Raw genomic sequence first — 14511 nt, 5'->3', positions numbered from 1 at the left:
ACGATTTTTCCTCCACGTTGGTCGATATTCCTCCATCCCATCAAGTCTACAACGAGAAACAGCCCAACAAGCAGACTGTGCGCAGGAAGCAGACAACGTCACCCGGACGATGGGTAGACAGACTCATCTCTGCGTGTGTCAAGGTGTTTCCTCCTCCCAAGACACGAAGGGAAAAAAAACCGCAAACCCAGGGCAATCCAGGCCAAACCCGACAAAACAAACGCGGCAAGCTAAAACACCGACCGGCGTCACCCGCCCAACCTCGCTGGCTCTACGACTCCTAGAGCAGGGCACCTTACTAAGGCCTTACCCTCACCCACGAATAGGCCCCCCGCGGGCTTTCGCAGCGCATCTATTGCCCGCTCGGTCGCACCCGCGGATACCCTTGGTCATGGGTCTGGCTTCTTCCCTTGGCTTCTTCTTCCTCCCACCTCCCGCAGAACCAGGATGGCCCCTGAGTCGTGCGCTGACAAAGGAAACGCTACAATTCTCCCATTGGGTCTTTTTCCCCTGGGCGATTTCAGCATGGATACCGCCGATGGGTTGTATGCGGCTCTAATAGTATCTACCAGGGTGAGGGGACTTGTGACAGATGCTGCGACGTTCCGCTGGTCCCATGTTCGCCGGCAACACAATGGAACGTCTCACAACCACAACAACTCGGAACTGATCGCCATACGTCCATAGGCGGTCAATAGGCGGCTTTTTTTGCCCTTTGAGCTGCAGGTTCCACATAATGCCTACTTGTTTTTTTATGCTGGAACCGCCACGCAGAGCCCACGTCTGGTCGATTTTTCGCTTGAGACGAAACAGGCATTTGTGATTTCCGGTCGTTTCTACATGCACTAAAAAAAGGAACTCTCAAGGAAAGCATAACAGGCAGAAGTCGGAGCTATCAATAATCGCTGGGCAATGTTTGGGTAGATGGCAAAGAGGTATTTTTTTGAGATAGAGAAGAGCAAGAAAGAAAGAAAAAAAAAAGGTTCAGATACACAACCACTCGATACGCCGCCGCCGCCGACCGCCACAGCCAATAAGGAGAAATAACCAGGCGATTTCCAACTATCAGTGAGAATCGTACACGCCGAATGCTAGTGATTTGTCTAGAACGAACACCCACACCACCCTTCCCAAAATGTTTGATATCATGGCGTAAAAATAAAAGACAAGGAGGTTTTGAGGCCCGTAAAAAGCGAAGGCAAGCCGAGACCCATTGTGTGTACGCGTGAGCCGTTTGTATATAGTGAGCCGATTACTCAGGTGAGTGAAGAGTAGCGGAAGGATCTCGACGAGGGATTAGGGCTGAGGCCGGGAATCGTAAATATTTGAATGAGGTAAGGAGGAGAAGAAACAAATCGTGGCAACGTTCTCAATTTTGGGGGTTTGGTTGAATAAGCTCTTTTGGGTTTCCGGGATTACACACGCGAAAGAGCAATCTACTGCTCGTCCTCCACATCGTCGGCCTGAGTCTCGACAAAGGTCATGGTGACGCCCTCACCGCTGACATTCAGGTTGACGGTGTCAATGGCGCCGCCGCTGACGCCTCGTGAGTTAAGCTCCTCAACTGCGCGCTTGACAACGTTGTTGTTGGTGGCTGGGACGACTTGGGAAACGGGGGCGGAAGGATCGCGGGCAACGAGCTTCTCAGGGGTCATCTCGACGCCTATTCCGTAGTGATTAGCCGCGTGTGCCTCGAGTGTTCCAAGACTTATCTGTTACTTACCAGCAGGAACGCCGGAGCGAACGTACATGGTGGTGACCTTGGCACGGCGGCGAGGGGGCTGCTGGGCCTCGTCGGAGCGGGCCTTGACCTTCTGCTGAGCAACAATAGCGCCGGCAGGGCGGGGTGCAGCGGGGGTAGCGGGTGCGGCCTCAGCGGCGCCTCCGGTTCCAGGACGAGCTGCTGCTTGCTGATTGTTGTCGACGATCATGCCGACACCAGAGCCCTCCTGACCAGTGCCAAGCTGGATCTTGGGTCCCTTAGTGAGGGCAACCTCGGCGTACTTCAGAGCGCGATCGAAACCGGAGAGATCGCGCTTCTCGGCGGGACGGGCTTTGGTAAGCTGTACACGGGGAGCGATCTCCTTGCCCATTCCTTGGAGGGCTGCAATGGCTTGGGCCTGGTTGGAGAGGTAATGTGTTAGCTGATATTGGTCTGATAGTACTAGCGTCCGTGTGTGTCCCGTACACACAGACATGAGCCGCCCGAAAGCTAGAAGATTCCACTGACCTCGTTGATCTGGTTGTCCGCGGACGAAGCAGTCACCGGCGTAGCACCTCCGACTGAAGCAGCGGCTTGCTGAGCAGGCTGCTGAGGGGCGGCCGGGGTAGCAGGTGCCGCGGGAGCGGCAGGGGCGGCGGCCGGAGCATTCGCAGCACCTTGAGCAGCATTAACTGCGGCGCCCTCCAGTACATTCATCAACTGGGAGACGTCGTTTCTACCGCCAAATGAAATTTCACCATCACCCACCACCAAGGCAGGTGAATAAGCGCCCAAGTTGATGTTCAAGGGCAGAGCGTTGAGCTGAGCGGCCAGGCCGGCAACGGCGAAGATGTAGCGGTTGACCATCTTGTCGATCTGTTCGGGTAGTCGGTATGTCTTGGTGTGATTCGGGTAGAACGGCTCTTGGAAGAGGCGAAGGGTGGTCTGCGAGACGGTGACACTAAGTAATAGGCGTAGAGTTGTATAATAAGGACACGACCAGCGGAAGAATTGAAGATAGCTTTTAAAAATCTTGAAGAAGAGAGAGAAGAAAACCGAGAAGAGACAGGATACCAGTCGAGCACAGCTAAAGAAGAAATAGAAGAAAAGATCTGAAAAAAAGCACGAGAATTTAGCTTTCATATATTTCCCCACGAGCCAAGATGGATGAGTTGAGACTGGAGACTAGCCACATGCTTGAGACACAGCCGCCAAGATGCCAAGAGATAGAGTCCCGTCGAAAGCCTCAAGTCGGTCGTGGGCCCTCAGACATTAGCAGAGGGGCTACCGTCTGGGGTAGGCTCTTGATCGAGTCGGTACGGAGGCGCAGGCAGGGGGTGCTCGTCGTGGTCGAGGTGGGATTGCCCAGCTGGAAAGCTCCGAATAACGCCAAGGGATGGCCGAAGGACGAGTAGGCTAGCGATGGTACATTGTAGACAATCCGCCCAGCGGGACTGGATATTGTTCAGCGTGAGGTCCAAGCAGTCAGCGACGCAGTCGAGGCATGAAACGCAGGTGACACCAGAGACAGGCAGCGAGCCAATTGGGCAGGTCGGTTTGGGATATCCATCTGGGAGGCCAGCCGCGGTCGAGTGTGCAAGAGGAGGGCGATTCGAGACCAAGCTTGACGGAGAGACCTGACTAGGAGGTCTTGGCATCGTCGCCGTGCCTCTATGCGATGGCCGAGAGATGTCAGGTAGGATGCCAATTTTGGCCCAGAGATCCACGCTCTGATGTTGCCAGGGCATGGGAGGGCATGGGTGACCCCCCGGGACGCGTAGACAGATCCGACTCGACTCTCTGGCAGATGGTCAAGGGACGCAGTATTTGCAGAGTGGGTCAGTCGCTCATGAGACTTTGCCAAGCACTCCTGCGATGGTAGCTGGGACGTGCACCGCAACGATACTGCCCATTTCTCTGCGTCTCTCCGTTGATTTCTGCTTGGGTGGATGGGACGAAGGTGGCGGGTGAGCAGCAGCGTGGACGATACTCGGTGTTGGTGGATTTCGAAAGGAACAATTCAGAGGGCTCAGAATCCCGCGTAGCATCTAAGCATACCTTCATGGTTGTGCCAAGGGGCGGATTATTCTCTTGGCACTTGGCGGGTCGCCGTATGGCCGGTGTCGTCTTCCGTCTGGTACCATCTTTACTACCTGCTGCCCCCCTTCAGCAGGGCAGACTATCGAGCATCGATGCAACGGCCAAGAAGCACAAGAGATCTCCCCGGTATTGGCGTCGTCGGGTGCCGCGGCGGATGGAGTCTCCAAGCCCGCCAAGTAGCCAAGGGCAATCAGCCACGTCCCGGCCGTGTAACCTCTTGGTCCGCGGCACGCCGCACAGGTGAGAGACGCATACTCAGGACGCAGAGCCGCTAAAGCTAAAGACTGAGGAAAGAGTGAATCGGGTTGTTTTCTCTAGCGAGTCGTGCACAGCGCTGTTCGGCCCGCCTTCTCTACCCAATTGCCGGGATGGTGTCCCTGGCGAATGTTTCCTCAACTCCAGGTTGCGGATGATGGAAAGACGTCTAGTGGTGGGCAGAGGGGCAAACGCATGACAGTCGTGCCCCGATGGTTTGCCAATTGTCAAGTGTCAGGAGGAGCCCCAAGAACCCCGTGGTACGGTACAAAGCGAAAAAAAGGGTCCAATTGCATTCCGTGACAGAGTCTTGGGCCGGGTGGATGGATGGAGACTGGGATGCAATGCAGAGAGGACAGACGAGTTCGACCGAGCATGGGGAGTCTGAGGTCGATTGACTGTGAGTGCAGTGCGGTACCGTTGGAGTGTCCAGTGTCGAGTGCTGGATTTTCTGGTCTGGTGCGACACTCTCCCATACTTCTGCCCGTGTCTGAGACTTCGGAGTTGCGTGATAGTCGCCGTCGTAAGGATTCCGCTGATGGTGGTCGTCTGTACATTGTTGTTTGCTCGGGCTCCGTTTTGTAGCCAAAATTAGCATTGGAAGCCGGGGACATCAGACCAAGCCCCTATTTTCCCTAACCTTGAACGGGAAAGAGTCTGTTTTGCGGTTCTTGTGTAATGTGTACTCCGTATGGGCGGTTTGCGGCTTGCCCCATGACACACCATGTTCGCGAGTGTTCAATGCAGGCCGGTGGGTTGAAGCCGACAGGATATGCCCAGTTCGAAGCGAACATGCACGTGCCTGACCCGCCTGGTTTCCGGCGAGAAGAAGGCAAACGAACCGGGGGAGAGCCTGAAGGCATTCAGATTCTGCAAAGCCAATGAGCCGGAAGTCGAATCGTTGTCGTTGCCCGTAATCAGAATTGCTGTCTGTGTGGTGCCTCATTGTGTGTATGGTATGACCGTTGCAAAGACTTTGTTGGGTGTGGAAGGAAAGAGTTCGCGCTTGCCTCAAGGACAGGGCGAGGTTTCCAGGCTGCAAATAGAGACTCTGACAGGTTTTCTTCCTGCCTCGCCAAACGCCTAAGCTCTGCTGGCCGGCTCCTGCCTGTCACGTCTACCTGCATCGCTCACCTCAGGTTTCTCACCAAGCGCATCCCGTGCGTGCCCTTTTTGCTCTGTACCTTACATCAAATCTGCATCCAACCTACGGACGTACCTCACAGAAGCTAAGGTATGGAAGGTTCTAACATTCGGCCGGATTTCTCATCAGCCTGGAAAATTTGTGACATCTATTCGTTCTTGATTCGATGCAGCTAATCTTTGACTTGGCATTAGGTTAACCAGCCGAAAGGCTACTACTGTGCGGCAGCTGTCGCCATCTTAGTGCGCCGTCTGTGATCAACTGTCATCTCCTTTCCGCCATGTGGTCCGGCTTCGAGTGTGGAGGGAAGGAAGAATAAAGCTTCGTCCGGAAGAGACGGCGCGGAATGGCTGGTCTTGGGAGTCTAAAGTCTTGGAAACCAGCCTGTCAACTACTTGTGGCACTTCTTGGGCAGCGCGAGTCCTTCCGCATAAGCAACTTTCCAGCGGCCCCATTCCCAATGTTGCAGCTTCATTTTCTGGGGAGCAAGTCTGTCTTCGCCATTGGGTCCGCAAGCCGATGCTCAAAAGACAAGAGTTTACCAAGACCATCCATCGTCGCTCTTGGCTGCGTCCAAGTGTTGTCATTTCGTCCACCCTCTACGAACAGACTGACTCTAAATCTCTTGAGTCTGGGGGCCAAAACTCCGGGCAGCCTGGCCTAGATGGCGATGGCCGCGCATTCTGCACCGGAATTGTTTGTTTCGAGAATCGAGACCTGGTCAACACAAGCTTACTTGACTATTCCATCTTGGCTCTCGCCCAGAGTCGTAGTTTACCCCCTGAAGGCGTCCATGCACCCTACGATCCCATCCACCTGCAACGTTGGTCGTCGACAAATGTTGCCTCTTCCAAGTGCCGACAGAGGAAGAGGAGCCATGATGGCATGGGTTTGTCTCTCCAGCGAGAACGAACTCCCCCGTTCTACATGGACCCCAGGCCCGTTGGTCAGGAATCACAACGGCGGATGTTCCCAAGGGTTACACTCCTCGTCTTTGCCGATATTCGTCGCCCGCCCCGGTTGCGCAAGGCCCTACACACCAAAACACGCTTACCTCTTCAGACGGATGCACCGTCACTACCTCAAGCTTTCTATCATCCAAGCCCCTTGGACGCAAATCTCGGTGCTCACAGTCGGCCAAGCCGGTCAAACGGCACTAGAATGCAACTCGAGCGATTGTGACAGCACCAGCAGCCGCGGTGATCTCCTATGAGAGACCAGCAACAATTCCAGGCCGCGCACATTTGTCTCATTCGTCGCATATCCTCCAGACAATCCGAAAATAGCTCTCGCGGATGATCTGAGACGTTCGCGAACCTCGACCGCTATCTGATTGAACTCTTAGACGAACTGGTTTCTATCGGTGCTCCATTCATGCGTTCGGACTACCTAGGCCAGCCAGCAACTCGGAACCTATTGCGAACGTTGTGGCGGGCTTCTAAAAAGGGACTCTTCTAAAGGGCCTTCTAAGCAGCATCAAATGTCATTGTCTCAGGAACTCGCCTGTACGATGTACGGGGTAATTACCGCAAGGTTTTTCCAAGATGGACATATTATCCGCCACCCTCTGGATCTCTTTTTTGTTTGGTGGCTGGGCTGAGCGGATGGTCGAACCCAAGCTGTGCTGTGGGCTCCGTCCCCAAACGCAACCAAAACAGCGAAACATCGCGGGATATCTCCCTGGCACTTGCTTGTCGCTTATCGTACACGCCAAGGCCATCCCTCAGACGCGCCAGTTGGTCTAGCCGGTCTGGAAGACGCGGGAGGAAGGGGCGGACACCTTTTGATTGTCCTGGAGCCCTGGACCAATTCACCAATACAATGTCTTGACTCGTCTCCGCGTTTCCACCATCCACGAGCTGTCTCTGGTAGCGCTGCCGCAGGTATCCTATATCGTGGACGGAATATTACTACAGCCGGTCCAGACGCTGCTTCGGGGGGGGGGGGGGGGCTCTTGGCACCGCAAATTTCGCCTCAAACGTCTCTCGACGTCCGGACTAGTGTCCGTCCCCTTCCTCAACCAAGTTCTTACCTACACTCACCATGCAGTCACCGAGACTTCACTTCAAGATAATCAGGGGAAATTTCCCTCATGCATGCATTGCATTTACTGCATCTCAATTACTCGACAAGTCTCGACAAGTTGCTGAAATCATCGGATCGCCTTGCCAAGAGGTCGATGGAAAAGGATGATTCGCCGATCCCAACTTGTGACTGGCCAGCGCCAAACTGTCGTGCGGCGTGCCGCGCTGATGGTGCAGTAGCCGCGTCTTACAGTATGTCGCCTACGGAGTATCCGTACTGCGTACAGAATCCTGCTGCTGACAGGCATCAGTGCGAGCCAAACGTCTACTCATCACCGACGTAGTCGTTAGGGCATCTTCGTGCCTCTCTCTCTTCCTACCTTACCTTGCCCATCCATAGCTATAGCACCACCGGTCCATTTATCGTCTGAATCTTGTTCGACACCTCTTTGCCACTTTCGTTTTCTCGATCATGTCGGCGAAAAGCTTCGCTGAGTCGAACACGTTCTATCGGCCCGTTCACTCACGGCAGGCGGAATCTTGGAGGAGGCCTGTCGTCCTCGCAGCCATTCTATTTGTGCTCTGGTTGTGGAAACTCAGTGAATGGTTCCATGGCCGGAATGTAATCCTTCATCCAAAACAAGGCCCCTTCCCAGTCTTCACCGATTGGGATGACATACCCACGAGCGAGAAGCTCCTCTGGGTGCGATGCGAGCTACCCGGCATGTTTCCCCTGGGCCGTGGCTACATGTGCGCCCGATTGACCGTGCCGATGGATTACCAACGGCCCTTGACTCAGTCTGCCGACAACCCCAAGGTCCATGTCGCTATGGTTCTCCTCCCCGCTCTCGGCCACGGCCTAGAGACGGGGCGTTTCTCCGAGTCCCCGCTTCTCCTCAACCCGGGCGGACCCGGCGGGCCAGGCACCACTTTCACCTTCCCGCCGTTCGGTCCCACTATCCAGGCCGCCGCCGGAGGCAGCGTCGACATCATCGGCTTCGACCCCCGCGGCATTGGCGCCACGACCCCACGGGCTGACTGCTTTGTCGACACCAAGCCCGGCGAGCAACCTTCAGCCGCGGCTAACAACCTTGCTTATATGCACAGGCTGACCTGGCTGGCAATGGCTCACGACATCGGTCTGCCAAATGCCACGTCCGGCGCCTTGGACCAGCTTGCCCAGCGTGCCAGGGCGTTGTCCAAGCTGTGCTCTCAGAAGGATGTCGAGGAGGGCGGATTCGAATACATGGCTACGCCTAATGTAGCGGCAGATATGAAGAGCATCATCGGCGCACACGATGCCTGGCTTGAGGACAACGGGTTCGACACCACGCCACTCAGTGCCGGCATGTTGTCACCCAGCGAAGCTGCTCCTCCTTCAACAAAGGGGAAACTAGTCTACTGGGGGTTCAGCTATGGCACGTTCCTAGGACAAACCTTTGCGGCCATGTATCGTACGTGGCAGCCCAATGTCCTTCATGTAAGATAGTAAGGGCTGATCTTATTTATGTTACACAGCTGATGCGGTCGGGCGACTCATTCTGGATGGCGTCGTTGATGCCAAGGAGTACGATATACCTGTGAGTTCGTATCCGTGATATATCATCGTTGTCCAGGTCACTTGGATGCTAAAAAAAGAGTGTTAGACGTGGATCTCAGCCATGCGAGACGCCGATGCAGTCCTGGAAAGGTTCTTCTACTACTGCCACCTCGCCAGGGACGCATGTGCCCTCTACCGTCTAGGCGACGGCGGCTCAGCGCAAATCAAGAAACGATACGAGCAGACAATGGCCAAGCTCCGGGCTGATCCACTCATCGTCGTCTCCCGCGCGGGACACATGCCCATCGTGCTACTGGAGGCCGACATACGGAAGCTGCTCTTCACCTCGCTTTACTCTCCCACCAAGGTCTTTCCCTTATTGGCTGTTCTGCTGAACCGTCTGCATGTGGGCGATGACCTCTCTGATGTGGTGGTTGCGCCTGATTTCGGCTTCACCTGTGACGCGGATCTCAAGATGGTCATTTATCCCGAGGAGAGCCCCAAGGCGATTGGATGCAGTGACCGGAGGTACAAGGTGAGGGCAAATACGAAGCATGGGTCAGGAAGAACATCTGCTGACGGGCCTCTCTACCAGCGTAATGAGACTCTGGAGCAAGTCTTTGACAAGGTATCCAAGGTCACCTCTTTCGCTGACGTCGTAAGTCCCATCAGCCAGTCTTACCAAGAATTGTATATGATCAGCTGACTCCCTTCGGCCTCAAGTTCTTCCCTCTCATGATGTACTGCGAAGGCTGGGACATCCAAGCCAAATTCCCCTCCCCAGGCTGGGACGCGAACCTCGAATCCCCCGACCCCGTCAACACCTCCTTCCCGATCCTCTTTGTCGGAAACACCCACGACCCCGTCACGCCGCTAGCCCAGGCCGTCGCCGCGTCCCGGAAATTCGTCGGCGCCGGCGTCTTTGAGCTCGAGGCCGAGGGGCACTGCACCCTCGCCGCGACTTCGATCTGCGCGATCCAGAAGATGAGGGCGTATCTGCACAAGGGCATCGTGCCGCCGCCGGCTGCGGTTGCTGCTGACGGACGGATTGCCGGGTGGGATAAGTGCAAGGCCGACGAGCGGCCTTGGAAGCCTTTCCCGGCTGAGCTGGCGGCGGAAGAAGGAGGAGAAGGAGAGGGGGCACTGCACGCGGAGGACTTACATGTCTTACAGGGGTTGAAGGATGTGCATGCCGAGATTGTCGGCCGGTTGACGCCACCATTGAAGCTGCGTTTGCAGTAGGGGCATGTTCGAGGTCGCGCCTTCGCCGGACTTTGAGACCATGTTTTGCGAAAGATTGGCATTATCGTACGCGTTGGGCGCCTCGGTGACAATTCGGCATTAGCTAGCACGTTGTCGCATTTTCTTGATGTCGCGATCGGAAGAAGACATGTGGGATTCTACTGGATGCGGTTTACCCTACATCGCAAGCTCGCCGGCGCGCGGCGAGGGTGATGTGAGCAAAGTGGGATGTGATGGTGTGTCTTCGTGATGCCCGATTTCTGCCCGATACTGTCTCACTCTCACGTGTATGAAGTAGAAGGTCACCCAGGACTGGAGAGACACCTCGTATATCATTCCAGATCGTCACAGATGTGCCGATGACACCCATGTTAGATTTCCAAGGAAGGTTTGAGGCCATATAGTGTAAAACTTTGATCAGGTTGGGCTATATGGTGTTGTGCGTGCCAGCATGTAAACATGCGAGAGGCGTCCCAAGGCATGGGGGTCTTGCACAGGATGCTCTCATCAGCGCCAGCAGATATCTCGTACCAACAGGGGCATACAGCTTATGTGCCGCGTAGCCTTGAGATTCTTTAAGCCAGATGGAAATATCTGGACAATAGGGTTGGGTCGGAATATGTGCACCTCAGCACCCTCTCACTTGACAGAACATCAACGCTGTCCGATAGCCATGCCGCTTGACTGCCACGGGTGGATTCTGTCGGTGTCAAGGTGTAAACTTCCTCCTCTGTCCTCTGGGCCTTATGGGTCTCATTTGATTTTCCACATAGCATCAGCCCCGTAAGCGATATCAGAGTCCCCTCAATTCACGCATGGCCCCAGTGATTTTACGCCTGCGGTGTAACCTCGATGAAGGCGGTGATCTGCCGTCTGCGGGGTTTGACCATGTCATTTCGTGCCCTTGTTCGCCAGATCTGTTATTCCACTTGGAAGCGTATTCAAACCCTGGAAGTGTATTCAGATCCATTGGTCTCAGGTCCAGATCTATTATCCATTTCGAAGCAATTCAGGTCGCTGGTGTTAGGCACGAAAACCATTTGGCATGGGAGTTTATCTGCCTCCGCTGGACTGATGTGGTCCTGTGTAAGAGGAAGAAGGGGATGGAAATGTCGTTCGTTCGTTGCTATCTACCAATCGTATATTTCTGGTTCTCGTTAGCAGCCAGTAGTCTTATGTGGCATCTTCAGACTCTGGGAAGATCGAACCCTGGAGCGTGTCGCCGATGACCATGGCAGAACTGGTATATCGGATGTAGTCCACTCTGTTTGTCCTCTTGTGGTGCCCTCCCAGCAGTAACCCTATCGTTAATGAATTAAGGAAGTGGGAGACAAGAGATGTGAATTAGAGAGAACAGAAGATGAGCAATTGAGAAGTCGAGATGGGAAAGAAGGACTACCTCTTCTCGGGTGAACGAATATCACTCTTGAGCATGTCTCCCCTAGGTGCATGCTTGCCCAGTCTTCAAAGCCACACATGCTTGACCTGCTACAGCCATTCTCTGCAAGCGCAGCTCGTTCCAGGCAGATTCTCCCGTGCTAACCAACAAAGGCAGAATAACAACAAACCTACCCCTCAGTCAAGGGCACGGCCACGGAGCGGTCTGCCCCTGCAATCCGAGACCTGAGGTCGAGATTCGAGATGCCCCGCGCCCCCGTCGCCGAACGGACTTACCCGCCGATGCGGTCGATGACCAACTGTAGCATCGATCATCAGGGGTTGAGAGAATCGCTGCACGGAGAAAAGCTGGGTAGGCGGGGCCACGCCAGGCGCGCCTTAGCGTCCACGATCGACGCATCGTTCCATATCTCGGTGCCGCTTCTCCTTGTGTCTTCTGCACGGGTAATTCGATCGGGCGCATTCCCCAAATGCAACAGCCCGCGTGCCCATGGAATGGCATGGAGGGGTAAAGCCAGGGGCGCCGACGGCTGCATTGACCAGAAAGACACGCGGCGAGAAGCTATTGAAGGACAGTTCGTATGAGGGGCCTAACTTAGGACAATGAGCCGCGGCTTGATTTGAGTCTCGGGTTCAGGCTAGAGTTGACAAGCACAAGGCGTAGCGACGTTCAAGGGAGCTAGGACTGTCAACAGGCACTGACAACAAGCTTACACGAGGAACTCAGAATTGGGTCACCAGCCCAACAAAAGCTTGACGACGTACAAGTAGCTCTAGAACGGCGGCGGGGCTACAGGTTACTCCGAGGCTCATGTCCTGACGACGCTAGGCTCCGCTGATTGACATAACACGGCCTTACCTTATTGAGTGGAATGCGGACGGATATGTTGGAAGCAGTGTCTAAGAATGAGACGTGCCCAGCCGAGGGGCAGAAGAGGGGTAGCAATCGGGTTCCTCAAGGTCCGCTGTAATAGTGGCTTCAGTGCTTCAGAAGCAAAATGGACAGCGAGAGCGACTACTGATGTGATTTTGGCGATGTCGTTGCTGTGACGTAGTTTCCGTGGGATGTTTTCGGATTCGGGAAGTCGGACAATGGAGACACGGTATAAGCAAACCGGGAGGAGGCAAACGTCGCGACGAGGGGCACGAGATCAAAAGCTGGTGTACGTAGGCGAAGATCTGAACGAGAGTGGATACGATGTGCAACGCGGCCCAGCGAAAATTCCGCATGTTGTCGTGCACGAATTCTGTCAACCGAATTGATGGCGAGGCAAGACGGTACGAGCAGATGCGCCTGATACTCTCCCGTAAGAAAGTACTTGCTCTGTTGGGAAATGCATCGGTCTTTTCCTCGCATCGTATTCGTCCGTCCAAGGGTAAAGCTGGGCCATGCCGCAATTGTGGCATCAGCATCACATGAGACGCAGCGTGGAGGATCCCCCATGCTGCAGGACAATCAGCCGCCTTTGACCGGAGAAGAACGTCCGAGCATAAAGCTGAGAGTGACAGAATGTACCAATAATAAGGTATGGAGCAGGAGGCAAGACTTACGCAGTAAATGGAAGGGAAGGAGACGGGCCTTCTTCCGCATCGTGTTGTGATTGTTCCCAGTGGCTCGTTCATCGGGGATCTCGATGACATACAGGCGTGCTTGCTGTGGAGGGGCGAATCGGGAAACAGTCAACTGTTTCGTAGGTTGCGGGAATTCGCCGGGCTGCGCAAGTGCAAATTGAAACCCGCATCTTGCCGCATCCAGACGACCGACTCCATACTCCAGAAGGCAGAGGGGCAGACGCGGACTCTGGGGGTTGGCAGCTGCGATGTTGTCTGGATTCTCGAACGCTTTGGGTGGTCCAGAACGGTCCTTGGATGGCTTGCTGGGCCCAAAGCACAAAGCTACCTGGCGGTGTCGTCACTTCGCATGGAGCTCTATTGTAACGCAGCGAATCAGCAACACGGTGGTTGGCGCTGTCCAGTAGGCTCATTGATCTGTGCTCACCCGGTGAAGCTGAGTTCGAGTGGTTGATGCTTGTTCATAGCTCTCCCGTCCCGTCGAATCTGCTTTTACTGCTTGCCCTCTTTGCGCTCATCGTGTGATCCACTGTGGCTGCGAGCCTGCTTGGCTTCCGTGGGTGAGACCGGGAGAGTGTGGATGTGTTTTCCAATAATGGGAGATGATGGGAGATGATGTCCCGGAGAGGGTGGGGAAAGTAGACAGCATGATCGAGATTTGCAAAAATGCCATCCTCTCTGAAGACAGGACGTGTAGCCTGGTTGGCTGGCCACTGCTCGCAATCGACAAACTGACGTATTTCGGTGGCCAGCATTACGCGACTGACGCGAGAATGGACAAGTCTTCTTTGCATGTGGCAATGGTTGTCTTTGCTGCAATCGCGGATGGACCAACGACCATGCAAGTCCCATCGTATTGTGCGCCTAGAGATGCAAGTGGGGTCCTTCTATGGCATGGGGGGCCGCAAAGATTTAGAGTACCGCAAGGTACGTATGTATGTATGTATCGTGGGATGCTGAAAGTGGAAGCCCAGCCTCAGGCCCATACACAATAGGTCCACCATCCAGGTCCATGCGGGGACACTACCAATTCCGTGCCTACCCACCTAGGTATGACGTTCGTGCGTCTACGTCCTCCTGACGTCACTTTGGGAATGCACGGTAGGTAGCTTGCCCAAAGCTCCTGCAGGTTGCCAGAGCTGTATGTAGCTCTCCTCATCTGTGGCTGGTGCGACTGCCAAACAGACATGGAAGGTCCGCAAAGAGCCACCTGGGCCACCTCTTGGTCATTTTCGATAGAGACCTCCCTTTGGCTTCTGGGCATTGGCCATACTATCCATCCTCAACTTCCACTAACTGGAGTAACTGCGAAGGATGTCACAGTCTATGACGACATTTCTTCAGTTCACATGATAGACCCTGAGCGTCTTTGCCAGATGGGGTGAAACTGCGCTCTAGCCACGAGTGGGCAAGCCCGGAGGAGGGGCAAGACACGCGCAGGGAGAGACAAGCCCGATAGGCACGGCCCAAACTATTGCATTCGGGAACTTGACAAGGAATCAAACGAGGGGGAGGGGCAGACAGACGGAGGGGC

The 14511-nt window shown here is 54.9% G+C and overlaps 7 protein-coding genes across 7 annotated transcripts; 4 read left to right on the top strand and 3 right to left on the bottom strand.

Annotated features, from left to right (window-relative positions):
* Nucleotides 1-5: 5 nt before the first annotated feature.
* On the top strand, nucleotides 6-284 carry CCOS01_01032 (uncharacterized protein; the record flags this gene model as incomplete). The annotated part of the gene is made up of 1 exon (XM_060449228.1): nucleotides 6-284. A coding segment is annotated over one exon (279 nt), but the record flags the coding sequence as incomplete, so codon positions are not given.
* A 1152-nt stretch (nucleotides 285-1436) lies between these two features.
* Nucleotides 1437-2845, bottom strand: CCOS01_01031 (uncharacterized protein; the record flags this gene model as incomplete). The annotated part of the gene is made up of 3 exons (XM_060449227.1): nucleotides 1437-1663; nucleotides 1724-2120; nucleotides 2231-2845. 3 exons carry the CDS (start codon nucleotides 2843-2845, stop codon nucleotides 1437-1439), a joined length of 1239 nt encoding a protein of 412 aa, XP_060320665.1.
* Nucleotides 2846-2967: 122 nt separating this feature from the next.
* On the bottom strand, nucleotides 2968-3450 carry CCOS01_01030 (uncharacterized protein; the record flags this gene model as incomplete). Its single annotated transcript, XM_060449226.1, has 1 exon — nucleotides 2968-3450. One exon carries the CDS (start codon nucleotides 3448-3450, stop codon nucleotides 2968-2970), a length of 483 nt encoding a protein of 160 aa, XP_060320664.1.
* A 314-nt stretch (nucleotides 3451-3764) lies between these two features.
* On the top strand, nucleotides 3765-4046 carry CCOS01_01029 (uncharacterized protein; the record flags this gene model as incomplete). The annotated part of the gene is made up of 1 exon (XM_060449225.1): nucleotides 3765-4046. One exon carries the CDS (start codon nucleotides 3765-3767, stop codon nucleotides 4044-4046), a length of 282 nt encoding a protein of 93 aa, XP_060320663.1.
* A 1674-nt stretch (nucleotides 4047-5720) lies between these two features.
* CCOS01_01028 (uncharacterized protein) lies at nucleotides 5721-6383 on the top strand (the record flags this gene model as incomplete). Its single annotated transcript, XM_060449224.1, has 1 exon — nucleotides 5721-6383. The coding sequence occupies one exon, from the start codon at nucleotides 5721-5723 to the stop codon at nucleotides 6381-6383; it is 663 nt and encodes a 220-aa protein (XP_060320662.1).
* A 1314-nt stretch (nucleotides 6384-7697) lies between these two features.
* CCOS01_01027 (uncharacterized protein) lies at nucleotides 7698-10007 on the top strand (the record flags this gene model as incomplete). Its single annotated transcript, XM_060449223.1, has 5 exons — nucleotides 7698-8679; nucleotides 8744-8805; nucleotides 8872-9300; nucleotides 9361-9423; nucleotides 9489-10007. 5 exons carry the CDS (start codon nucleotides 7698-7700, stop codon nucleotides 10005-10007), a joined length of 2055 nt encoding a protein of 684 aa, XP_060320661.1.
* A 2385-nt stretch (nucleotides 10008-12392) lies between these two features.
* Nucleotides 12393-12996, bottom strand: CCOS01_01026 (uncharacterized protein; the record flags this gene model as incomplete). The annotated part of the gene is made up of 2 exons (XM_060449222.1): nucleotides 12393-12901; nucleotides 12957-12996. The coding sequence occupies 2 exons, from the start codon at nucleotides 12994-12996 to the stop codon at nucleotides 12393-12395; spliced, it is 549 nt and encodes a 182-aa protein (XP_060320660.1).
* Between the last annotated feature and the right edge of the window lie 1515 nt (nucleotides 12997-14511).

This window comes from Colletotrichum costaricense, assembly GCF_030867565.1.
Source record: "Colletotrichum costaricense strain IMI 309622 chromosome Unknown Scaffold_1.1, whole genome shotgun sequence".
NCBI lineage: Eukaryota > Fungi > Ascomycota > Sordariomycetes > Glomerellales > Glomerellaceae > Colletotrichum > Colletotrichum costaricense.
This window is presented reverse-complemented; position numbering and strand designations above follow the sequence as displayed.